Source organism: Danio rerio, chromosome 22 (assembly GCF_052040795.2).
Source record: "Danio rerio strain M-AB ecotype USA chromosome 22, GRCz13ab, whole genome shotgun sequence".
Classification (NCBI taxonomy): Eukaryota; Metazoa; Chordata; class Actinopteri; order Cypriniformes; family Danionidae; genus Danio; species Danio rerio.
In genome coordinates this window covers 34,545,842-34,572,262 of record NC_141042.1, presented here as the reverse complement: position 1 = coordinate 34,572,262, position 26,421 = coordinate 34,545,842, and the positions used below count along the sequence as shown (strand labels likewise).

Genomic DNA, 26,421 nt, shown 5'->3' with positions numbered 1-26,421 from the left:
TTTTCTCATGAGATCAGGCTGGAAATATCCCTTTAAGTGGTCTCATCCAGATAATGGCTCCTAAACACTGCTAATCTTTCCCTAGAGCCTCTGATTATGAGCTGAATAAAGGTGAATTTGCTGTCAGTTCTGTTTTATTTCTCATTTTTTAATTATTTAAGCACTGACTCTGTTATGCTGATGTCAGCAAACCTTACTGCTAACTATTTTCAGTATTGTAGCATACAACCAATGACTTGTATATTGAGATTATATAAAGAGGTTTTGCATTAATTAAATTGATTTATTGTATAACAAAAATCATAGAACAAAATTTCTGGTATTTTTCTGGACTTTGAGGGTGAGGGAGTTCTCAGATTTCAGAATTACTGATATCAGAAATGATCTAGGAGGAGTAGGGGGTGGTGGAGGGCCTTTCTTCAGTTTTGTTGTGTGTGTGGGTGAAAGTGTACATTACTATCACTGACCCTAATGACTTGTATATTGAGATTATATAAAAAGGTTTTGCATTAATTAAATTGATTTATTTTATTCTGTTTTGATACAGCCAGTGCTTTTATGTATGATACAGTTGAAGTCTGAATTATTAGCCCTCCTGTATATTTTTTCCCCATTTTCTGTTTTAACGGAGAGAAGATTTTTTAGCACATTTCTAGACATAATAGTTTTAATAACTCATTTCTAATAACTGATTTATTTTATATTTGCCATGATGACAGTACACAATATTTGACTGAATTCAAGAGACTAGTATTCAGCTTAAAGTGACATTAATTGATTATTTTCTCTTCGGCTTAGTCCCTTTATTAATCTGTGGTCGCCACAGCGGATTGAACCGGCAACTTATACAGCATATGTTTTACACAGCGGATGCGCTTCCAGCCACAACCCATCACTGGGAAACACCCATAGACTCTTATTCACACATACACTACAGACAATTTAGCTTACTCAGTTCAACTGTACCACATGTTTGTTTTTGTTTTTTTGGACTTTCGGGGGAAACCAGAGCACCCAGAGCATTGCAGACAGTTTCACACTGCTGTGATAAACAGAAAACGCATTTGTAAAAAAACTAATTTTAGGAAAAAGTATGTGCTAGATTTTAGGTCAGACATTGTTTTGTAAGGGATCATTTTGATGACAAAACAAAATACTGACACACCCACAACATTCTTCATAATTAGATTGAGATTTAGGGAGAATGTACACAAATAGGCCTACTATAAACATATCAAGCACTGAACAACACTGATGCTGCAGACTGAATATTTCAAGTATTTATTTCAATTCAAGAAATACAGTATTTCTGCTGAGATATTGTTGAACTCTTTGTCCAGCTTCCATCAGTGTTAGTTCATGGTCAATAAGTGTTGCACAGATTTCTTGAGTCAAACTTGGGCGTCTTCTGTGTTCAGGTTCTATCAACTCTTCAAGTCCTTCTGTTCCTCTTCCTCTACCTCCTCTTCCTCTACCTCATTCTTCTCCTCTTTGAGCTCCCCCTCTCATTCTCACTCTCACTCTTCTTCTAGCTCCTTCTATTTTTGATGAATACAGGTGAACTCACCTGCTGCCTTTTATAGCACACCTGAGTGCTGCGTTTTCAAATTAGCATATGTGTGCCTCTACACCTTGTGGGTGTGATTATCCTATTCGTTCATTAGCGTGGTCATTGGCAATCCAGGCTTTATAATGACAAGGAAGTAACCTCACAATCCTTATCTGCCTAATGGCTTGATTCCACTGACAGTACAGTCTGGTTTGGATCGGTACGGGTCACCTTTATCAGGCTTGCGTTTCCACTACCAAGGGTACCCTTTTGGTGGGCGTGGTGTATGACAGAAAGTTTCAATCGCATCATTCTCACTTGAGGAAATGTCTACAATAAAGCTGTTTGGGTTACACACATAAATATTTCTGTATAAACTTTTCTATAGACAGGATTATAACTATACAGATCAATGACAGCGCGAAATAGCCTACTGTATTTATCTTAATCATATTAAATAATAATATAATAATTTCTCTGTAATTGTATTAAATAAATAGATAAATAAATAAATGAACATATATGAACACATACAGCCCCTGAACACATAATTACCCCTACCGGTAATTGTCAACAACAAACTCTTCCGCCTTAAAGCTCCGCCTATGCTGGTTGATTGACTCCTCATTTGCATTTGATTTATCATTTGTGATGTCGGTTTGAGCATTTGATTTATAGTTTGAGCATTTGATTTATCATTTGATCTTTTAAGCATTTGAATTTTCATTTTAATTTTGTTAGGAAAAAACTTCCATAGCCAATAAAGCCAATTTTAATAAAATTGTATTGATTGAGCTCTGAATGTTCTGTGAAGGTCCCCAAAATAAAATCAGAAGGTTCTAGGAACATTACTGCACAATGCCATTACACCGACGGTGACATTCTGAGAACGTTCTAGGAACGTCACATTTCTAGCTGAGTAAACACTAGGGGCCTCATGCATGAAGACTTGCTTTGAATTCATACTAAAACATTGCATACGCAGTGAAAAAATTCAGATGTATGAAACACTGCGTACACGGAATTCCACGCATTTTCTTTTTGTGGATCCAAATTAACGTGAAACTGAGCGCACGTGCACAAGCACAAAACCCCTCCCTGCCTCCTCCCCCTAATAAATATGGTAATAATTCTACTTTGGCAAAACGAAAAAGCAATAAAAAAAGCAAGCAAAAAGAGAAACTTCACAGAATATGAACTGGTGGTAGACCAGAGAAAAACGGTTATTTGCAAATTTGTCCTCCGGAATTACTAACAAAAAATGAATAAAAAAAAAGAGTGGGAGAGTTTAGCTGATGCGGTTAATGCAAGGAGTCTGAACATCGCACTGTGAGTGAATTAAAAAAGAAATAGTCTGATGTAAAGGTGTAAAATTTTGTAGTGTCTATTTAGGCTAAGTGCAAACAGCACACCTCGTTGGAATGAGCTAGTTGAGTGATTCCGCCCATCACCGTTTGATTGACAGAGACAACATAACTAAAGAGACTGGCAAACAGCAGTGTGAATGGCGTAGCTCGTAAAGAGCATGGCCACGTTTTGACACAATCGATCATGAACCCGGTTCAAATCCAGCATGAGCATCTGATGAACCCATTCTTTTTTTCTCTACTACATATCAGTTTGCCTACTCTTCATCACGAGGAAGACAAGTAGGAATTATTTACAAATTTATTGAATGGAAATGTTTCCGATTCACGTATCCAAATTCGTCTTCAGATGGCACCTTTATAGCAATGTTCGTGCAGTCGATTGCTCCGCTGGGAAAACCGGCGATCGCTGCAAAATGGGCTTTAATGTTTGGCTGGTCAACTGCATGGTATGGAAACCTTATATACCTGCTAGACTTGCGGATGATCCTTTCCCATACAGCTGCCATTGCACGGCTCAAAGATAGTTTGTAGTGTGCAGTTTAACACAATTGCCTCTAGGAGTCGCCAATGGAAATAAAACAACACGCACAAGAAATGCACGTACACCCGACATGAAGTTGGCATGGACCATTCTCATAATTTCATCGTTATTAAATCCAAACGTGAGCATGAAATCTGGCGTACGCCAAGTTTTTGTGCATATACAGAGTTGAAACATGAGCCCAGGGTTTCTTACTCATTAGGATTGAGATCATACACCAGGTAGACCATTTTTAGATGCAAAGTAAATTTGAAAACGCCTGTCTTCTGGTTGACCCTGACTGTCCTTGAGTGGGTAGCATCCTATGGCAAGAGAGTACAGAGAACGTCAAATAATTTTAACATGGAATTGCAAAACCAAGGAGCTGGTGGTGCATTTCAGGAGAGAGAAGAGAGAACACACCCCAATAACCATCAACGAGACGCCAGTGGAGAGAGTCAGCACTTTCAAGTTTCTTGGAGTACACATCGCTGAGGATTTGACATGGACTGCCCACACGGACGCAGTGCTGAGGAAGGCACAACAACGCCTCTTCTTCCCCAGGTGTCTCAGGAGGTTTGGAATGAGCCCCCACATCCTCCGTTCTACACCTGCACTGTGTAGAGCACAGTTTCACATTGCCGTTGTATTTTGCACTGTCGTTGTATTTGCACTGTCTGTATTTTGCACCGTCATTGTATTTGCACTGTCATCTGTATTTTGTACTGTCTGGAGCCAGCACCTAAGCTTTTCACTCATCACAGCATCGTGTGACAATAAAAGTGATTTGATTTGATTTCAAGTTTCATGAACATGAATGTTTCTAAGATTCTCTACTCCTATGATTCACACAGGTACAATCCCAAAATGGCAGCAGTATAGTCAACTTAGAAAACAATAGAAAAAAAAGAAAGTGGAGCAAGTTTTCAGATATCAAGATTGACAAAGAGGTGACAATGTTTGTTTAAACCTTGTCTGTTCTGCTTGGCACTGAAGTAAAATTTGTCTTTAACACTGGTGACATACAACCATAAAGCAATCATGTAATGGCAACACTCAAGATAACCGCATGTATTAAAAACTTAAAAACATATTAGCCCCATGCATATTACTGTATTGTTAACAACCGTACCATTCACATTAAACAGTAATTTGATTTCATACGACAACTGGTGTAAATGACTTTTTATAAGCATTTCTCAGGGATTTCTCGATGGTAACATTTCAAATGATGGTTGAAGGAGATGTGTTAATCGCAATTACCTTTTTTCATGGAGGAGTCAAATCAATTCTGCAGCCAATGTTGTTTGTTATCAAATTTGCCTGATTGATAATTAGTTATAATTTCTTCTTCTAAGTGTTGTGCTACCAAACCATGAAACAATGTTATATGTGAGAACATTCTACTAATAATCTATATGCCATGTTTAAACATTTATATTTTATATTACATCATAATTATTATATATTAAATATTATATATTTATATTTTTTAAGGACACACTGGTCTCTTCATTACCTGGCTGGCACATTTTAGAGCTCTTTCCCTTCGACGGACTGAAGTGTCACTTTGCAGAGAAAGTTGCGAGGTCCATTGAGCTCGCGTTATAGCCTGAGAAATTGAAAACAGACGTAGCAGCTTCAGGTGTCAGTGTGTTGGTGCAACGACTGACTAATTTTTCTGACTCAAAGATCTTCTCAGTGTAATCATCCTCCAAAAAATGGTCACTGCATACTGCAAACTACATTCTCCAATCTTCTATTGTCCAATTTTGGTGAGCCTGTGTGAATTGTAGCCTCAGTTTCCTGTTCTTAGCTGACAGGAGTGGCACCTGATGTGGTCTTCTGCTGCTGTAGCCCATCCGCCTCAAGGTTGGACATGCTGTGCGTTCAGAGATGCTCTTCTGCAGATCTCGCCTGTAACGAGTGCTTATTTGAGTTACTGTTGCCTTTCTATCAGCTGGAACCAGTCTGGCCATTCTCCTCTGACCTCTGGCATCAACAAGGCATTTGCGCCCACGGAACTGCCACTTACTGGATATTTTCTTGTTTTTGGACCATTCTCTGTAAACCCTAAAGACGGTTTTGCTTGGAAATCCCAGTAGATCAGCAGTTCTGAAATACTCAGACCAGCCCATCTGGCACTAACAACCACGCCACGTTCATTCACATTGCTCTGTTGAATTGCAGAAGATTGTCTTGACCATGTCTTTATGCCTAAATGCATTGATTTGCTGCCATGCGATTGGCTGATTAGAAATTTGCTTTAACAAACAGTTGGACGGGTGTACCTAATAAAGTGGCCGGTGAGTGTGTATGAATGTGTTTGTGTGTGTGTGTGTGTGTGTGTGTGTGTGTGTGTGTGTGTGTGTGTGTGTGTGTGTGTGTTTGTGTGTGTGTTATGCTTCCCATGTTTTATCTCATTTGTGTTCTGTTGAATGTCAATGAAAGTGTTTCTGCAGACTGTTTTTGTCAAGTCTGATAAAAAAAAATACAATTAATTCATGTTTACCATCAGATTCATTCATTCATTCATTCATTCATTCGTTCATTTTCTTTTCGGCTTAGTCCCTTTATTAATCAGGGGTTGCCACAGAGGAATGAACTGACAACTTATTCAACATATGTTTTATTGTGATGTATTATAAATATTGTGATTCGTCTGTTTCCTCTTCAGGTGAAAGAAATCAAGTATTTTTAATATATGAGTTGTGTTATTGTTATTATGAGTTAATATTGTTATTATTGTTATATGAGTTGGAGCTGTCTGACTACAAATCCTTAAAAGATATAATAAATAAAAAGTTATTAAATTATAATCCGTTTTGTGTCAATTCTACAACAATTCAGATCAACTTCACATCTCATGAATACGTTTGAATTTGAAAGTCATTGAAAGACAGATTGCTGATCAAATATGTTTAAAGTTGATGTTATCATATCGATCAAAGGTGTTTAGAGTAAAAATGTGATTATTTACTCCATCTGCAGGGCTAGTTGTAACAGACAGAGGGTTTGTTGTAACACTTGCTGGATTTAAATTCAGTTTAGATTATAAAGTATATGTCCTCAGTACTTAACTCTACATTTTAAGTTAACATAGCACAATATGTTATATGTCTATATATTTATTAACCCTTAATTGGCCCACAGGGTCAGAGCTTCCTATTTTTGTTTACTGTAAATGTTCCCTTTATCTTAGGAGCATGAAGCTCTCCAACTACCCTAAACAAATCTCCAAACACAAAAAAAACTGAAGTTGATTTGGTTGTTTTAAAGGTGTGTAAGAAAAATTTAAATCACTGTTAGGTAGAAATGTGAAACCCATTATAAATCTGGAATGTCTTACATTTCTGCACACAGGCACAAACACACACTAGTATGACTGCAACAGAGAACATTTTTATAAAAATTGGCAAAAACAAATCTAATAAAAATCTGAAAAATGTTTATAAATGAAAGACTAACTAATACTAAAGCAAAAAAATCAACATGGAGTGTGTGTCACACACACACACACACACACACACACACACACACACACACACACACACACACACACACACACACACACACACACAGAGTTATCTGAGACTTTTATTTTGGCACATTGAAATTGGCTGTTGTTTGTAAAGAGCAAACAATTAAAAATATATCAGCAACAATAACCATAAGTACAAAAAGCTGAATTTTAATGTATTTGTAGAATGATAAAGTCCATTTGGTAAATATATATCATCAGTTTAAGGAAATAATTTCTAAAGCGTCAAGAAATGTAAACTGAAATGAATAGGTGTCTGATGACCCCTGCTGGATATATGTGGAAATTGCAACTTTTTTCCTCTAGCCTTATAGATGGCGGTATTTTATTTGTAAAATACAAACCAACATTCAGAAACCTTGTATATTAAATTAAGGTAAGAGTTTTAGTAATTTTAACATGAAAATTAAACGAAAACTATGGTTTATTTGAATGCCTTGGAATGGCTATAAACCTCCTCATTGACACGTGTATTTATAAAACATGTAGGTTTATGTAACACACATCCCAGCACTAAGAACCTAGTTTTCTAATTAACAAGCAATAAATTAATCACATTTCAATGCAATTCATAATATTAATGAACTATTAACTGTGACTTTTTTTACTTTAATAAACTTTCAATTTGCTGTGTGTTCGCCTTTATTAGTCAGCTTTATTTAATTCAAATGTATGTATTTTGAAAATAAACACGCCTAGAGACGCCATTTCTAATGTTCCATAAGTGACGCCACTCGGCAAACCGATCTTCAGTTCAGTGATTATCAAGCTAGTGAAAGGATTGTCATTTGAGCGCGTTTACAGAGTTTCGATGAATTTACCGATTTACCAATCATCTGTCGACTTAAAACACTCGATGAGTGAACTACAACACTTTATGAGTAAAAACACGATGTCCGTATTTGACCACGCGATGGCAGTAACAGCATCTGCGTGTAGTGAAATGGAGAAAGCAGAGACGGGTTTGTGGCAGGACACAAACGGCTTTTGCGACGACTTCTGTCCCTGGATTGACCAGGTGGACGGGACTGTGGTTTCAGAGGCCGCTACAGCACTTCACAAGCCCTCTACTGCTAATAAAGTGGAGGGAAATGCAACCGGTGAGATTATCAGCAAACACTCAACATTTATAATCTGTTAAAATCATTTAAAAATCAAGGATAGAGATATATGCAAATATTGAGGCATTAAAATAAATGTATAAATGAAAAAAGACACATTACATGAAACAATAATGAGAAATGATCAATAATGGGTTTTAAATAGACTTTGGGATTAGAAACAGTTGTCCTGTGAGGTAAATTGTCAAAAAGTGAGAGTTGTTTTTCACTGGGCTTAGCCAAAACAATGAATCCACATTGACACTGAAAAAGACATTTAGCTGCTCTTAGTACAAGTATTTTGAGAAAATCCGCTTCTTCATAATTTGGGACACTCAAAAGAATAAAAAAACTGAACATTGTCAGATAAAACATTACAATGAGATAGTTTTAATGCATTTATTATAGACATGATGCAACTTTTCCCACAACACTATGTCTAGAAATTAATTTATACTCCTTAAAAGCCCTGTGAAATTAGGATAATGTATTTTTAACACATTAGCATCAGTATGCTAGACTTAAGGATATCTATAAGCTAGTGTGGAACAAAACAGTAACAAAATTCACATTTACAAGATAAAAACATGTAAAGCTTGCAGTTTTTCATTTCAGCATAAATCATCAAATTTTCTGATCAATCAACGGCTTTCTAGTATCTGACATGTCCCGCCCTCATTTTTACATTTGGTGTTCATTTGATGTGCTTGAGCTCAACCCCTCTTACTGGCAGAGCTGTGAGAAAAACTAAACGCTACTGGCTGTTTTTAACAAAGGAGGCTCTATGCTCCGCCCCTTTCTTCATGTTTTAGTTGAGATTATGACAAACATTAAATAGTAAATGCACATCTCAAAACACTTCATATCATGTTACTCAAAAAAAACTCATCAAAAACATTTTATATTCATTTTTGACTGTCATGCTTCTAATATTTTCTTTGTTATTTTTCTTCTTCTAAGAAATCCAAACACAAGGCTGCAGGAGGAACAAAATCCATGCTTTCTTCAGGAGGGTGTGGAAGGTCATGAAGACGCCTTTCCTCCGCAGAAGACGAAACAAAGTGGGCCCTGATCCAGATCAAGAGCCAGATCCAAAGCCAGATCCAGAGCCTGATCCTGATTCAGAGCACAATCCAGGTAATGAGCCTGATCCTGATTCAGAGCACGGTCCAGATCAAGAGCCAGATCCAGAACAAGAATATGATGAAGATCCAGAGCCAGATCGAGAGCCTGAATCAGATCCAGAGCCAGATCCTGGTGAAGAGCCAGATCCAGACCGAGAGCCAGATCCGGGTGAAGCGCCAGATCCGGGTGAAGATCCAGATCGAGAGCCAGACCCGGGTGAAGAGCCAGATCCAGACCGAGAGCCAGATCCAGATCAAGAGCCAGGCCTGGGTAAAGAGCTTTGAGAAAAACTAAACGCTACTGGCTGTTTTTAACAAAGGAGGCTCTATGCTCCGCCCCTTTCTTCATGTTTTAGTTGAGATTATGTCAAACATTAATTAGCAAATGCACATCTCAAAACACTTCATATCATGTTACTCAAAACTAATCAAAAACATTTTATATTCATATTTGACTGTCATGCTTCTAATATTTTCTTTGTTATTTATCTTCATCTAAGAAATCCAAACACAAGGCTGCAGGAGGAACAAAATCCATGCTTTCTTCAGGAGGGTGTGGAAGGTCATGAAGATGCCTTTCCTCCGCAGAAGACGAAACAAAGTGGACCCTGATTCTGATCCAGATCAAGAGCCAGAGTCAGATCCAGAGCCTGATCCTGATTCAGAGCACAATTTAGATCATGAGCCAGATCCAGATCGAGCGCCTGATCCTGATTCAGAGCACAATCCAGATCATGAGCCGGGTCAAGATCAAGAGCCAGATCCAGATCAAGCGCCTGATCCTGATTCGGAGCACAATCCAGATCATGAGCCAGTTCAAGAGTATGATGAAGATCTACACCCTGATCAAGAGCCTGATCTGGTTTCAGAGCCTGTTTCAGATCAAGAGCGCGGTCCAGATCAAGAGCCAGATCCAGATCAAGAATTTGATGAAGATCCAAAGCCAGATCGAGAGCCTGAGTCAGATCCAGTGCCAGATCCTGGTAAAGAGCCAGATCCAGATCAGGATAAAGAGCCTGTTCCTGGACCATCTGGGATCCACAACACTGATAAACCTCATCCAGTTCCAAAGCCTGTCCCTGGACCATCTGGGATCCACAACACTAATAAACCTCATCCAGTTTCAAAGCCTGTCCCTAGACCATCTGGGATCCACAACACTGACAAACCTCATCCAGTTCCAAAGCCTGTCCCTGGACCATCTGGGATCCACAACACTAATAAACCTCATCCAGTTTCAAAGCCTGTCCCTAGACCATCTGGGATCCACAACACTGACAAACCTCATCCAGTTCCAAAGCCTGTCCCTAGACCATCTGGGATCCACAACACTGATAAACCTCATCCAGTTCCAAAGCCTGTCCCTAGACCATCTAGGCCCAAGATCTTGGCGTCAAGATCCTATGCCAATCAGAGTCAGTATTATAATAAAAGCTAATACAACGTTTATGTGTTAATGTAAGATAATATCAGTATGAAAGACCTGAAAGCACTTAACCAACCTCTTCTTTTTTTCAGGATCTTTGGCAAGTTTCTATGAGCTGGGAGATATTCTGGGAAGCGGGGCCTTTGGCACAGTACGCAAATCGCTCCGTAAATCTGATAACAAGGAGGTAATATCTCGTCTTATACTATACATGTTGCTCTCTTTGTTAATTGTCTAATTGAGCAGCTGTGTTGCTCAAATTAAATCAATTTGAGACTAAAAAATATGGTGGAAAAAATTATAATTGTATTTTCTCCTTGCAGGTTGCCATCAAACAGATTGAGAATGACCATTACGTGGTAAGTTGGAAAACATAAATCACTCAATCACTTCTTTAATGGTTTGGACACATTTACTGTTGTGCAATCCAGTCATTTGAACCTGTATGAAAATTTCACTCATGATCTAGTTGAAGAAAGTCATTTTGCTGTTGTTGAACTAGGGCTGCATGATATTGGAAAATTGTTTTGCTTTTTTTAATATTTATTGCGACAATATTTACAGTTTCACCAGATGGCTTCAATAGCTCTTTTCGTAAGTAATTTATATATTTAGCCTGATTGTGATGATTCTGTAAGGGAGTGAATCATGCATCAAATATAATAAAAAACAATATGCAAGCATAAATAAGCGGAATAGAGCAAAACATACATCAAGTAGATTTTTTGGAGGGTTTTCTGAGGAGTCCATTAATATTTAGTTACAGCAATTGAATAATCAATCCAGACTCAACATTGCATATACTGCAGTGTGACTATTGCGGATGTGCACACTGTGATATCAATGCTGAAACATTACATTATGCAGCCCAAGGTAAACCTGTGAACCCTTGCTGTTAATCAAAGACTATTGACTACACGAGACATGTCATTTGTTTAGTTTTGAATGAGCAAAAGTGCAACAGTCAATATGGCGAATGAAGCCCTGAGTGAATGAATCAGAGATTACCATATAGATCAGGGGTGTCAAACTCAGTACCTGGAGCGCCACAACCCGTCATAGTTTAGTTCCAACCTGGCTTCAACAGACTTACCTGTAGGTTTCAAACCAGCCTGAAGGACTGGATTAGTCTGATCAGTTGTGTATAATTAGGGTTGGACCTAAACAGTGCAGAGCTGCGGCCCTCCAGGAACTGAGTTTGACACATTTTGCTGTTTCCCCATTCAAACAGAATGCCTGAGAGGCGTTTTTTTTTAAGAGTATGAACTTTTTCTGAAAATTTTAAAACATTTTTGCATGAAGTATTCTTCCATCAGATCTGCATCTACTAACCCTTGTTCTCTTTTTCTCTTTAGCCTGGCTGTTCCAAACCGATGATTAATGAAGTAGAGTTAATGCTTATGATGAAGCGTCCGCCATTGTGCAAATACGTGATCGAAATGTACGAGTGGTTTAATGAACCTGGATACATTTCAATGGTCCTGGAGTACCCAAAGCATTCTGAAGACCTGAAGAACTATGTACGCAATTGTGGCAAGCTGGACGAACTTTTGGCAAAATGCCTCTTGCGACAGATCATTCTGGCAGTCAAGCATTGCTTTGGCAAAGGCATTGTGCACAACGACCTGCATTTAGGCAACATTCTGGTCAACACGATGACTAAGGAGATCAAGCTGATCGACTTCGGCTGCGCTTACAAAGTGTGTGCACAGGACATATATAGTACCAACTTGGACAGCACCAGGGATATAGGCTGCCTGCTGATTTACATGGTGACCGGAAACATAAAGACTTACTTCGCTGCTAAATTCAATTGCAGTTTTTCACTTGCAGCCAGCTTAACCAGTGGTGAGTAAACAGACACTAGCTGTGTTTCCATTAAAATATTTAAACTTTATCTTTAAGTTAAACCTTCATTTTTTATGCACATTTTGAAGATTTATTCATATCTTGGCAAATACTGCACTATTAATGGTATGGTAATACAAATTTCAGAAGGTATCTTGATAAATGTCAGCTTTAGTGTATATGATACAGTCTTATAAGAAAGATGTGATCTTATAAGCAGTGTATTAACCATCTTTTTCCTTGTACAGACTGCCGTGACCTGATCGATAAGTGTCTGAGACATAGCCTGATACTTGATGGGTTCTTACAACATGACTGGATGAAGTGACACTTGAATGAAGACAAGACTCAATGCAGATAAAGGTAAACACAACTCAGCCTGAAGGAAACTACATTTACTAGACACACAAAGCTGATGATCGGCCAGTGTCAGATATGCAGTTTATAAATCTGTTTTGACATTAAAAAAAGCATTTCCAAAATGCTGAATGATTTGATGTCAAAACCTTGAAGACTATTTGACATCCACACGTTGATGTTACTTCTGTAATAAACAATCATAAACTCTCATAAACATGATTGTTGGACTAGTCAAATTCCAGACATGCATTTAATATTTCCTCTTTTGTTTTTCCTCAGTATGGACTTCACATAGAAAGCAGCAAGGTCTTCTACAAAAAATCCTCTCATCTTAAAAAAGAAAAAAAAAAACAAGGTTTTCCATTAAAAAAAACTCATGAAACCCAACACAAACATCATAAAGAAGCCATTTCTTCACTGCAAATGGAAAAAAAAGAAGAAGCCACATCTAACTGATCCAGAACCAGAGCCTGAGCCAAAGTTTGCAGGATCAGCATCATCATCTTTCCCAGTAAACTGCCTCTTCTGTGCAGTAGGAAATGGAAACTAGTGGTGGACTGTAAGGATGTGGATGGTTAAATCTGACTGCATATTGAGGAGGAAGAGTTGTTTCTCTTGAGGATAATGATGATCAAGAAACACCAGCGCCAGTACAATGCATTGGGTCAGGTTTCTATGATAAGCAGAAGGTTTAAAAAATATAGATTTTAGGACAGCCCTTGGCTAAAATGAGCATATATTTTATTATTTATTGGCTAAAAATCCCCTGAACACAACTGAAAATTTTAGATGAAATCAGAGAACTCCCTCATCCTCCATTTACAGCAACAGCCCCAAGTTGCTCAGAAACAAAAGTCCAGAAACTACCAGAAAATCTATTTTGGTATTTTTCTGGACTTTGAGGGTGAGGGAGTTCTCAGATTTTAGAGTTACTGATATCAGAAACGATCTAGGAGGAGTAGAGGGTGGTGGAGGGCCTTTTTTCAATTTGTGTTGTGGATGGAAGTGTACATTACTAACACTGACCCTAAAGTAATTGTAGACTTCTGTATTTCTGTTGTTATTTTTAGACAGTTCTTGGCTCTTTTTAACGAAAAAATCTCCTGAACTCAAATGAAGATATTTTAGATGAAATCAGAGTGCTTCCTCATCCTCCATGGACAGCAACAGCCCCAAGTTGCTCAGAAACAAAGTTCAGAAACTACTGAACAAAAGTGCCGTCAGTGGTTCAATTGTATAACAAAAATCATAGAACAAAATTTCTGGTATTTTTCTGGACTTTGAGGGTGAGGGAGTTCTCAGATTTCAGAATTACTGATATCAGAAATGAGCTAGGAGGAGTAGGGGGTGGTGGAGGGCCTTTTAATAAGAGTAAATAATAAAAGTATTGATACATGTTAACAAGTAAAGAGTGTTTAATGAAGAATAAAGAATTTTCAGTTTTGGGTGAACTGCCCCTTTAGGGAGGCTTGAAGTGAGAAAGTCTGAAAATTTTAAATCAATTTTAATACAAAGTCAGTTATTATAATAACTGTATACTGTAAGTATAGTTATTATAATTATTTCTGCATCATATCTTCAAAGTCAAGGAACAAAAACCTTTTTCATGATTTGGAGCCACACAATACAACATGCAGGAACTAAAATAAATGATGTCCAGGTTTTGCTTATCGTGTATATCTGACCCAATGCATCGCGACTGGCTGAAGTACAGGTGAAATCGGAGACGTTGAGGGTGTTCAACTCTTTCATGGTGGATTTATTTAATCTTCATCCTCTTAATCTCTGGAGAAACAACACATCTTCTTCAGATGATGCTTCCATCGATATCGAGTATCAGCATTAAAGAGGCAATTTGAACTTTTTTTCTGAATGAATAAAGTTGATTGTACATCCAAAAATGAAAAGTTTGTCATTATTTATTCATTTCAGACTTGTTCAAAACTACTTTGAGTTTGTTTCTTGTTAAAGACACAAGAAGATATTCTGAAGAATATAGCCATTGACTTTTACAGTATTTGTTTATTCTACTATGGATGTCAATGGTCATGGGTTTGCAACATTCCTAAGTACATCTTCCTTTGTGTTCAACAGAAGAAAATGATCACAAAATTTTCATTTTTTTTTTTGGTGAACTATCCAACACAATCTCAAAGCAATTCATAACTTTTTGATTTAGTGGCTAATTCGTATGAATTTGTATGATCTAATTCATACAATTTAGTACGATTTGCTCTTCACCCAATGATGGTTGGTTTTAGGGGTGGGGTTAGGTGCCACGCCTCCTTTTTAAAATTGGAAAATTTCGTACGTCTGAACTCGTAATTAGCCACTAAACTGGCAAAACGTAAAATACTTACGTTTTCTCATGAGATCAGGCTGGAACTATTCCTTTAAGTGGTCTCTCATCCAGATATTGGCTCCTAAACACTGCTAATCTTTCCCTAGAGACTGATTATGAGCTGAATAACGGTGAATTTGCTGTCAGTTCTGTTTTATTTCTCATTTTTTAATCATTTAAGCACTGACTCTGTTATGCTGATGTCAGCAAACTTTGCTAACTATTTTCAGTATTGTGGCATATAACCAATGACTTGTATATTGACATTATATAAAGAGGTTTTGCATTATTAATTTATTTTATTCTGTTTTGATACAGCCAGTGCTCTTATATATGATGAAGTCTGAAGTATTAGCCCTCCTGTGTATTTTTCTGCAAATTGTTAAATGGAGAGATTTTTTAGCACATTTCTAGACATAATAGTTTTAATAACTCATTTCTAATAACTGATTTATTTTATATTTGCCATGATGACAGTACACAATATTTGACTGAATTCAAGAGACTAGTATTCAGCTTAAAGTGACATTCATTCATTATTTTCTCTTCAGCTTAGTCCCTTTATTAATCTGTGGTCGCCACAGCAGATTGAACCGCCAATTTATACAGCATATGTTTTACACAGCGGATGCCCTTCCAGCCACAACCCATCACTAGGAAACACCCATACACTCTTATTCACACATACTCTACAGACAATTTAGCTTACCCACTTCAACTGTACCACGTATTTGTTTTTTTCTTTGGACTTTCGGGGGAAACCAGAGCACCCAGAGCATTGCAGACAGTTTCACACTGCTGTGATAAACAGAAAACGCATTTGTAAAAAAACTAATTTTAGGAAAAAGCATATGCTAGATTTTAGGGCAGACATTGTTTTGTAAGGGATCATTTCGATGACAAAACAAAATAATGACAAACCCACAACATTCTTCATGATTAGTTTGAGATATAGGGAGAATGTACACAAATAGGCCTACTATAAACATATCAAGCACTGAACAACACTGATGCTGCAGACTGAATATTTCAAGTATTTATTTCAATTCAAGAAATACAGTATTTCTGCTGAGATATTGTTGAACTCTTTGTCCAGCTTCAGTGTCAGTTCATGGTCAATAAGTGTTGCACAGATTTCTTGAGTCAAACTTGGGCGTCTTCTGTGTTCAGGTTCAATCAACTCTTCAAGTCCTTCTGTTCCTCTTCCTCTACCTCCTCTTCCTCTACCTCATTCTTCTCCTCTTTGAGCTCCCCCTCTCATTCTCACTCTTCTTCTAGCTCCCTCTATTTTTGATGAATATAGGTGAACTCACCTGCTGCCTTTTATAGCACACCTGAGTGCTGCGTTTTCAAATTAGCATATGTGTGCCTCTACACCTTGTGGGTGTGATTATCCAAATCATTCATTAGCGTGGTCATTGGCAATCCAGGCTTTATAATGACAAGGAAGTAACCTCACAATCCTTATGTGAAGTTTATTCATAAACTAATTTCGAGAGGATCACGTGCTTATGATTTATCACGTCCAGTCTCGCATTTGCTAATCACTAATCTTCCAATCATATGAGCCCTAAGGCACCATAAATAGTCTAAGTTTTCAGTTCACTTTATCTTCGTTTGGAAGAAGCAGCTTCACCGTAGCTAGCTCCGTTGAAGAACCAACTCCAAACCAGCATGGACAACTAAAGCGGCAACAAGCTACAATCTTCAGGATCTTCATTTGGAAGAACGCTCTGCTCTGCTCATCAACTACAAAAGCTACAAGTGCTACAAGCTACAAAAGCTTCAAGCTACAATCTACAATATACAATCTAAAAGCTTCAATCTACAAGCTACAATATACAAGCTACAGCAACAACAACAACAACTACTATTGCTACCATTTCAAACAACTACAACTCCAACAATTTCATCAACAGCTTAAACAACAACACCAAAACCTTCCACTTCAAAGAGCCTCCACAACGCATCTGCTGTGTCTTCAACCTTATTTCCCAGCAAGATATAAGCCAAACTCCAAAGCTATTGCAATAAAACGGAACCCTCACCTTCTCCTAGCAGTACACATGCTATCCATCGTTTAACAGATTGTTTGCTGGAATGTGTTCAGCAGAGCAGCAGCTCCAGCCACAAACAATGTTGAATTTGATCAACAAAATGGCCGCCAGGCTTTTTGCACCTTTTGCATGGCCTGACTGAAACTCCTTAAGCCAATAGCTGTAAAGATAAGCGTCTCCATCCAATGAGCTAAAAGACTGGAGATGGTCCCGCCCTCTCTCTTGACTCTGTTGCAAAGACCTTATGAATGAATAGGCCAGACACGCTTGTAAATTTAGTTAAAAAAAAAATAATAATAATAATAATATTCCATTTGACATTTAACTTCTGAAAAGATTATTACCCAACCAGTAAATATTAACAAGCTATTGAAAAACATTATGCCATCAAGCACAGAAGTCCAATTGTAATACGCCAGCGACTCATGTGTTGATTTACAAGCGTCATATAAGATTATATAGCAAGTCAGTCGGATGTGAAAACGGCAAAGAAACAAACTTCCCACTTGACTGTTATAAATACAAATTTAAACTTCACTATCACTTCACATGCTCAGTCTTCAAGGGGTACCAGTTTTCCAGGACCACCAGACTAGCCATATCCCATGTCCTCAGCTCTCCATTCATCTGTCATCCCGTTAGGAGACGAACACCCACCCCTACCATCCTTGCACATCGTATCAATGAAGTCATCGGACCATGCATTATCAAAAGCGCTTCCATTTACAGCCGCCCATGCCCTTATTAAGATGCCTCGCATGGATATAAACTAAAACAATTTTCATGTCTGCCATACTTGTATTATTTTGCAAAGATTTAATTTCTGATTCTCTTTGTTTTTTCTATTTTAGAGATCATGACTGCTGGCTCCAGAAGCTGACCCTCATCCAACCTATTACACTCCACATCCTCTTCACAAAGGATACATTCCATTTTTCACTTTATCCAATCTGTCCTAACCTGCAGTCTGCAACCTCCGAACCTGAAACCGTCGATTATCTTATTAAAAAGAAATCGACAACAACTTCATGATTGGAACTCCAAGGCTCCTCCTTTTAATATCTCGCGCATTAGCCCCATTGGTGTCGCTACTCAAAAATGTTCTGGCAAAAACGCCTTGTAGTCGACCTTTCGTCCCAACACAATTGCTCCTTTCCTAGCATTAACAGCACTATCCCATTGGACGAATATTTACTTAACTACCACGACATTGATCAAGAGATCTCTCTCATAAAGATAGCCAGTCGTAACACCTGGCTAGCCAAAGAAGACATTTCCCCTACCTTTAAAATCATGCCAATCCACCCAGACTTCTGGCACCTTTTGGCATTTATTGGCGAAATCAATTCTATTTTTCGGATGCAAAAGCAGCCCAAAAAATATTTGACATAATGTCAGAAGCTTTATGCTGGATTCTGTCTAATATTTACGAAATACCATACCTCATTCACCTTCTAGACGATTTTCTTATTTCCCCCCCGTCATCTCCTCCAGCCAAACACCTAGCGATCACCCAGCAGGTTTTCGCTGATCTCGGAAGGACCCAGTACTTCAATCGAATTTCTGGGTATTAATCTAGACTCGCATAAATTCCAAGCATCCCTTCCTAAAGAGAAAATCAATCGAATAATTTCTCTATCCCAAATTTCCTTGAAAAACAGATGTGCACACAACGAGAACTCCTACCAATTCTCGGCCATCTAAATTTCGCTATGCGCATTATTCCTTTCATTTCCCACCTCCATCAATTATCCACCACAGTTCATGGTTTAGAAGAAACAATTTTTCTCTCCAAACCCAGTCGCGATGAACTTTGCTTATGGATCTCTTTCCTTAAGCAATGGAACGGCTGTTCCTTTTTCTACAGCGACTTGATTGCATCCCCTATTGACATCAACACATACACAGACGCTGCCCCTCCAATAGGTTACAGTGGCTAATATAAAGGACACTGGTTTGTCTCAACATGGCCAACCCAATTGTAATTCCATTCCAAAGACCAATGTTTTTCAGCCCTCTTCAAATTCTACCCTATCATCGCAGCAGCCATCCTGTGGGGGGACGAATGGTCTACATCTAGCATTCTCTTTCACTGCGATAACGAAGCTACAGTGCATTGCATTAACAAAGGGCGCTCCCACTCCCAATCGCTTATGCCATTTTTAAGACACCTTATCTGGATATCTGCTAAAAAACAATTTATCATGATTGCTGAACATGTACCTGGTTGCAAAAACCAAATCGCTGACTCTCTCTCTCTCATTTCTCTTTGCAGATATTCTGGCAACTAGCCCCGGAAGCAGACCCTCACCCAACGCCGGTCCCTCCTTATTCAGTAACGATATTTCCATAAACCACCCACTTCATAATCTTCATCAAACTTCTCTATCTCTTATGCTACAAGCAATAGCTCCCAGAACCCTCAATGCATACCTCACAGCATGGAATTCGTTCAAACAATTCCATACCATGCTAGACAACCCATTACACTCAAAATCCTTACCTCATGCATCTACACCCTCTGTAAAGGTTACATTTCCTCCCATACAGCCCGCACCTTAGATGCTATGTTCAATCTAGCATTTTTTGGGGGGTTTCTTAAATGTTCTGAATTAACAGTTACATCCAAATTTAACCCTCTACTCCACCCCACCATCTCAGATCTAGCTTTGCAAGACAGGGAAACTATCTCTTTCCTTATCAAACAAAGCAAACAGATTAATTCCAGAGAGGACACTCTATCCTCATTTTCAATATTCCTTCACCTACACGCCCATTCCAAACCCTCTTAGCCTAGAAAATCTCAAGAGGCTAACCCACTGGCCCCGCTTTTTACTGATGACGCTAACCGTCCAGTATCTCGATTCTGGTTTCAAAAACACCTTAAAGAAATCTTTCGCCTATCAGGTTTTTTCCCAGAGCCCTTTTCCAGCCACTCATTCAGGATTGGCGCAGCCACTACAACGGGCTCTCACACCATCAGATCCAGACCCTTGGTCGCTGGTCTTCTGAAGTTTTCAAATCTTATATACGTCTCAGTAAATACCACCTCAAGAAAGCCCAACAGGCTTTAACCAACCCCCAAGCACCTCCTCACACGGCTCCAACTCAAAAAGGTGTCTAACAGAGCCTCGACTCTCGCAAGAGTCATCCAAACCAAACCCCGCAGAAGCCCAATTGTCCACCCATGGCACCCTTACATGTTTGCCAAGAACTCCCTCAAGGGCCATTGCAGTTAGCATCTTCTGCAATCACCAATAGCTATTTACAGATGCAGACGTTTGTATCCACATGTTCTTTGCGCATTTACTGCGTTTGTACATATGTATTATATTTGTGCTTGTTCCCTTCTTCCAACTTTTCCAAATCTTTTATCCTTATAACCCTACTTTTCAGCCTCTCGTTCCTTTCTTCTCTACACTCCACTCCCAACTAATCTATTTTACACTCTACCTCTAATGATCTTGTTTCTCCTGTCTAGACTCTTCAGACACCCGAAGGGGCCCCCTTGAGCTCCAACTCTCGCAGGATTCGGCCATAGCGGCCACAGTCCTTTCTTCTTCACGATGTTACCTATTCTTTTTCCGCCTAGACTCTTTCTCCAAGCTCCAAACCCCGCAGGGGTCCGCTCAAGCTAAAACTTCTTCACTCTACTTCAACTACCTCTCTTCTCCTTATGACTCACCCTCTAGCTCTGACCCCCACAGGGGTCGCTCCGAGCCCCAATCTCTCGCAAGAGTTATCCAAATCCTCTTTCCCACTCACTGATATCTATCTCCTCCTATCCGCAATCTACCCTCAAGCTCTGACCTCCACAAAGGTCGCTCAGAGCTCCAACTCTCACAAGAGTTACTCTCTTCCACTCACTGCTACCTATCTCCCCCTATCTACACTCTACCCCCAAGCTCTGACCTCCACAGAGGTCGCTTCAAGCTCCAACTCTCGCAAGAGTTACTCTCTTCCACTCATTGCTCCTCCCAGCTACACTCTACCCTCAAGCTCAAACCTCCGCAGAGGTCACTCCTATCTACACCCTACCCTCAAGCTCAAACCTCCGCAGAGGTCACTCCTATCTACACCCTACCCTCAAGCTCAAACCTCCGCAGAGGTCACTCCTATCTACACCCTACCCTCAAGCTCAAACCTCCGCAGAGGTCACTCCTATCTACACCCTACCCTCAAGCTCAAACCTCCGCAGAGGTCACTCCTATCTACACCCTACCCTCAAGCTCAAACCTCCGCAGAGGTCACTCCTATCTACACCCTACCCTCAAGCTCAAACCTCCGCAGAGGTCACTCCTATCTACACCCTACCCTCAAGCTCAAACCTCCGCAGAGGTCACTCCTATCTACACCCTACCCTCAAGCTCAAACCTCCGCAGAGGTCACTCCTATCTACACCCTACCTTCAAGCTCAAACCTCCGCAGAGGTCGCTCCTAGCTACACTCTACCCTCAAGCTCAAACCTCCGCAGAGGTCACTCCTATCTACACTCTACCCTCAAGCTCAAACCTCCGCAGAGGTCACTCCTATCTACACCCTACCCTCAAGCTCAAACCTCCGCAGAGGTCGCTCCTATCTACACCCTACCTTCAAGCTCAAACCTCCGCAGAGGTCGCTCCTATCTACACCCTACCCTCAAGCTCAAACCTCCGCAGAGGTCACTCCTATCTACACCCTACCTTCAAGCTCAAACCTCCGCAGAGGTCGCTCCTATCTACACCCTACCCTCAAGCTCTAACCTCCGCAGAGGTCACTCCTATCTACACCCTACCCTCAAGCTCAAACCTCCGCAGCGGTCACTCCTATATACACCCTACCTTCAAGCTCAAACCTCCGCAGAGGTCGCTCCTATCTACACCCTATCCTCAAGCTCAAACCTCCGCAGAGGTCACTCCTATCTACACCCTACCTTCAAGCTCAAACCTCCGCAGAGGTCGCTCCTATCTACACCCTACCCTCAAGCTCTAACCTCCGCAGAGGTCACTCCTATCTACACCCTACCCTCAAGCTCTAACCTCCGCAGAGGCCGCTCTAAACTCAAACTCTCACAAAGCTCCATCTTTCGTAAGAGCTACTCTCCTCCACTCTCTGCTCCATACCTTCACTCTACTCTGGCCCCCGCAGGGGTCACTTAGAGCTCCAACTCCCACAAGATTCACTCAAAGTTCTCTTTCCACTGCTTCAAACCACCTATTCTCCCCTTCTTCTTAACCCCGAAAACCATGAACCCCGCAGGGGTTCCTTCAAACTCTAACTCCAGCAAGAGTTATCAGAATCCTCTTTTCACCCTTATTAATCCTATCTAATTAATGCCCATGCATTTAACCTCTTTCCTTCTATTATATCCAGCAGCCGGATATAGCTCTAAATTTCCTGCCTTTTGGGGGGTTTTTTCTTCGAATACGCGGCTGCTGTCCCGAGCGATTAATCTCTGCATTTTGGGGAGTTCTGAGATCCACCGAGCTCAGGCTCCCTTCTTGCTCTGCCAACGGGAGGAAGCCCCGGGCTCGAGGAGCCCTTGAGCTCGGGGCTCTCTCCCGGGACAGCATGCCAAATAAGCTTTGTAAATCATCAGCTAAGTGTGAACTCTTGAAGTGAAGTTTATTCATAAACTAATTTCGAGAGGATCACGTGCTTATGATTTATCACGTCCAGTCTCGCATTTGCTAATCACTAATCTTCCAATCATATGAGCCCTAAGGCACCATAAATAGTCTAAGTTTTCAGTTCACTTTATCTTCGTTTGGAAGAAACCCCCCTCCTCCCCTATTCTCCTCCTTTACCTGTAATTGGGCGGCACGGCGGTCCAGTGGTTAGCACTGTGAACCACACAGCAAGAATACTGCCGGTCCTAGTTCGATAGGACCGGTGAGTGTTTCTGTGGGGAGTTTGTATGTCCTTCCCGTGTCCGCGTGGGTTTTCCCCGGGCTCTCCGGTTTCCTCCCACCATCCAAAGACATTCAACATACTTAACAATCAAGCTGGTCTAATTCCTTACGTTCCCTTAGCTACAGCGGCAGGGGAGTTCTGAGATCCACCGAGCTCAGGCTCCCTTCTTGCTCTGCCAACGGGAGGAAGCCCCGGGCTCGAGGAGCCCTTGAGCTCGGGGCTCTCTCCCGGGACAGCATGCCAAATAAGCTTTGTAAATCATCAGCTAAGTGTGAACTCTTGAACTGCCTAATGGCTTGATTCCACTGACAGTACGGTCTGGTTTGGGTTGGTACGGGTCACCTTTATCAGGCTTGCGTTTCCACTACCAAGGGTACCCTTTTGGTGGGCGTGGTGTATGACAGAAAGTTTCAATCGCATCATTCTTGCTCGAGGAAATGTCTACAATAAAGCTGTACAGGTTACACACATAAATATTTCTGTATAAACTTTTTTATAGACAGGATTATAACTATACAGATCAATGACAGTGCGAAATAGCCTACTGTAATTATCTTAATCATATTAAATAATAATATAATAATTTATCTGTAATTGTATTAAATAAATAGATAAATAAATAAATGAACATATATGAACACATACAGCCCCTGAACACATAATTACCCCTACCGGTAATTGTCAACAACAAACTCTTCCGCCTTAAAGCTTAGCCTATGCTGGTTGACTGACTCCTCATTTGCATTTGATTCACCATTTGCGATGTCGGTTTGAGGATTTGATTTATAGTTTGAGCATTTGATTCACCATTTGCGATGTCAGTTTGAGGATTTGATTTATTATTTGCGATGTCGGTTTGAGCATTTGATTTATAGTTTGAGCATTTGATTTATCATTTGATCTTTTAAGCATTTGAATTTTCATTTTAATTTTGTTCGGAAAAAACTTCCATAGCCAATAAAGCCAATTTTAATAAAATTGTATTGATTGAGCTCTGAATGTTCTGTGAAGGTCCCCAAAATAAAATCAGAAGGTTCTAGGAACATTACTGCACAATGCCCTTACACCGACGGTGACGTTCTGAGAACGTTCTTGGAACGTCACATTTCTAGCTGAGTAAACACTAGGGGCCTCTTGCATGAAGACTTGCTTTGAATTCATACTAAAACATTGCATACGCAGTAAAAAAATTCAGATGTATGAAACACTGCGTACACGGAATCCCACGCATTTTCTTTTTGTACATCCAAATTAACGTGAAACTGAGCGCACGTGCACGAGCACAAAACCCCTCCCTGCCTCCTCCCCCTAATAAATATGGTAATAATTCTACTTTGGCAAAATAAAAAAGCAATAAAAAAAAGCAAGCAAAAAGAGAAACTTCACAGAATATGAACTGGTGGTAGACCAGAGAAAAACTGTTATTTGCAAATTTGTCCTCCGGAATTACTAACAAAAAATTAATTAAAAACAAAGAGTGGGAGAGTTTAGCTGATACAGTTAATGCAAGGAGTCTGAACATCGCACTGTGAGTGAATTAAAAAAGAAATAGTCTGATGTAAAGGTGTAAACTTTTGTAGTGTCTGTTTAGGCTAAGTGCAAACAGCTCACCTCGTTGGAATGAGCTAGTTGAGTGATTCCGCCCATCACCGTTTGATTGACAGAGACAACATAACTAAAGAGACTGGCAAACAGCAGTGTGAATGGCGTAGCTCGTAAAGAGCATGGCCACGTTTTGACACAATCGATCTTGAACCCGATTCGAATCCAGCATCTGATGAACCCATTCTTTTTTTCTCTACTACAAATCAGTTTGCCTACTCTTCATCACGAGGAAGACAAGTAGGAATTATTTACAAATTTATTGAATGGAAATGTTTCCGATTCACGTATCCAAATTCGGATGGCACCTTTATAGCAATGTGCGTGCAGTCAATTGCTCTGTTGGGAAAACCAGCGATCGCTGCAAATTGGGCTTTAATGTTTGGCTGGTCAACTGCATGGTATGGAAACCTTATATACCTGCTAGACATGCGGATGATCCTTTCCCATACAGCTGCCATTGCACGGCTCAAAGATAGTTTGTAGTGTGCAGTTTAACACAATTGCCTCTAGGAGTCGCCAATGAAAATAAAACTAACACACACAAGAAATGCACGTACACCCGACATAAAGTTGGCGTGGACCAAGGCACATTCTTATAATTTCATCTTTAGTAAATCCAAACGTGAGCATGAAATCTGGCGTACGCCAAGTTTTTGTGCATACGCAGAGTAGATACATGAGGTCCCAGGGCTGTGATTGTTTTGAAGTTTCCTCGGATGTGAAAGAAATTACAATAATAATGACAGTTTTGGTTTCTTACTCATTAGGATTCGTACACCAGGTAGACCATTTTTAGATGCAAAGTAAATTTGAAAACGCCTGTCTTCTGGTTGACCCTGACTGTCCTTGACTGGGTAGCATCCTATGGCAAGAGAGTACAGAGAACGTCAAATAATTTTAACATGGAATTGCAAAACCAAGGAGCCGGTGGTGCATTTCAGGAGAGAGAAGAGAGAACACACCCCAATAACCATCAACGGGACGCCAGTGGTGAGAGTCAGCACTTTTAAGTTTCTTGGAGTACACATCGCTGAGGATTTGACATGGACTGCCCACACGGACGCAGTGCTGAGGAAGGCACAACAACGCCTCTTCTTCCTCAGGCGTCTCTGGAGGTTTGGAATGAGCCCCCTCATCCTCCGCTCATTCTACACCTGCACTGTGTAGAGCACAGTTTCACATTGCCGTTGTATTTGCACTGTCTGTATTTTGCACTGTCTGCAGCCAGCACCAGGGCCGGAGTGGGAGTCCTTTTCAGCCCTGGAGTTTCAAGCCTCAGACCGGCCCACCTCAGTTTACGACTGACTATATTAAAGAGCCCATATAATGGGTTTTTGAAAATTCCCCTCCATGTAGTATGTAACACAGCTCTAAGTGAAGTGAAGTATCCAGCTAAGGCTTAAATCTGTAAGTGTAAAGTGTTTAAAACGGTTGATTCACCTATAAAAGAGTCGACTCATAGTGCTTCAAACGAGTCGCCTTGATAACGAGTCATTAGGTGTTTTGCCATGAAGTACGAATGAAACCAAGTTATTCACGTGCACGCACAAACCCGGGAGATTTCAAACCTGAGGCCCCGCCCTCTGACGCAGAAACCTAGACACACACACACACACACCCACAAACACACGCACACAAACATGCCGGTCGATTGAAGTCACACTGCAGATGGATATATTGAGTCTCTA

The 26,421-nt window shown here is 40.1% G+C and overlaps 1 protein-coding gene across 1 annotated transcript; it reads left to right on the top strand.

Annotated features, from left to right (window-relative positions):
- The first annotated feature begins 7,009 nt into the window (after positions 1 to 7,009).
- Positions 7,010 to 14,745, top strand: LOC147838603 (uncharacterized). The gene is made up of 8 exons (XM_087304623.1): positions 7,010 to 8,080; positions 9,041 to 9,475; positions 9,705 to 10,619; positions 10,723 to 10,817; positions 10,954 to 10,989; positions 11,986 to 12,478; positions 12,727 to 12,841; positions 13,118 to 14,745. The coding sequence occupies exons 1-7, from the start codon at positions 7,792 to 7,794 to the stop codon at positions 12,804 to 12,806; spliced, it is 2,343 nt and encodes a 780-aa protein (XP_087160749.1). The 5' UTR covers positions 7,010 to 7,791; the 3' UTR covers positions 12,807 to 12,841; positions 13,118 to 14,745.
- Positions 14,746 to 26,421: the final 11,676 nt, after the last annotated feature.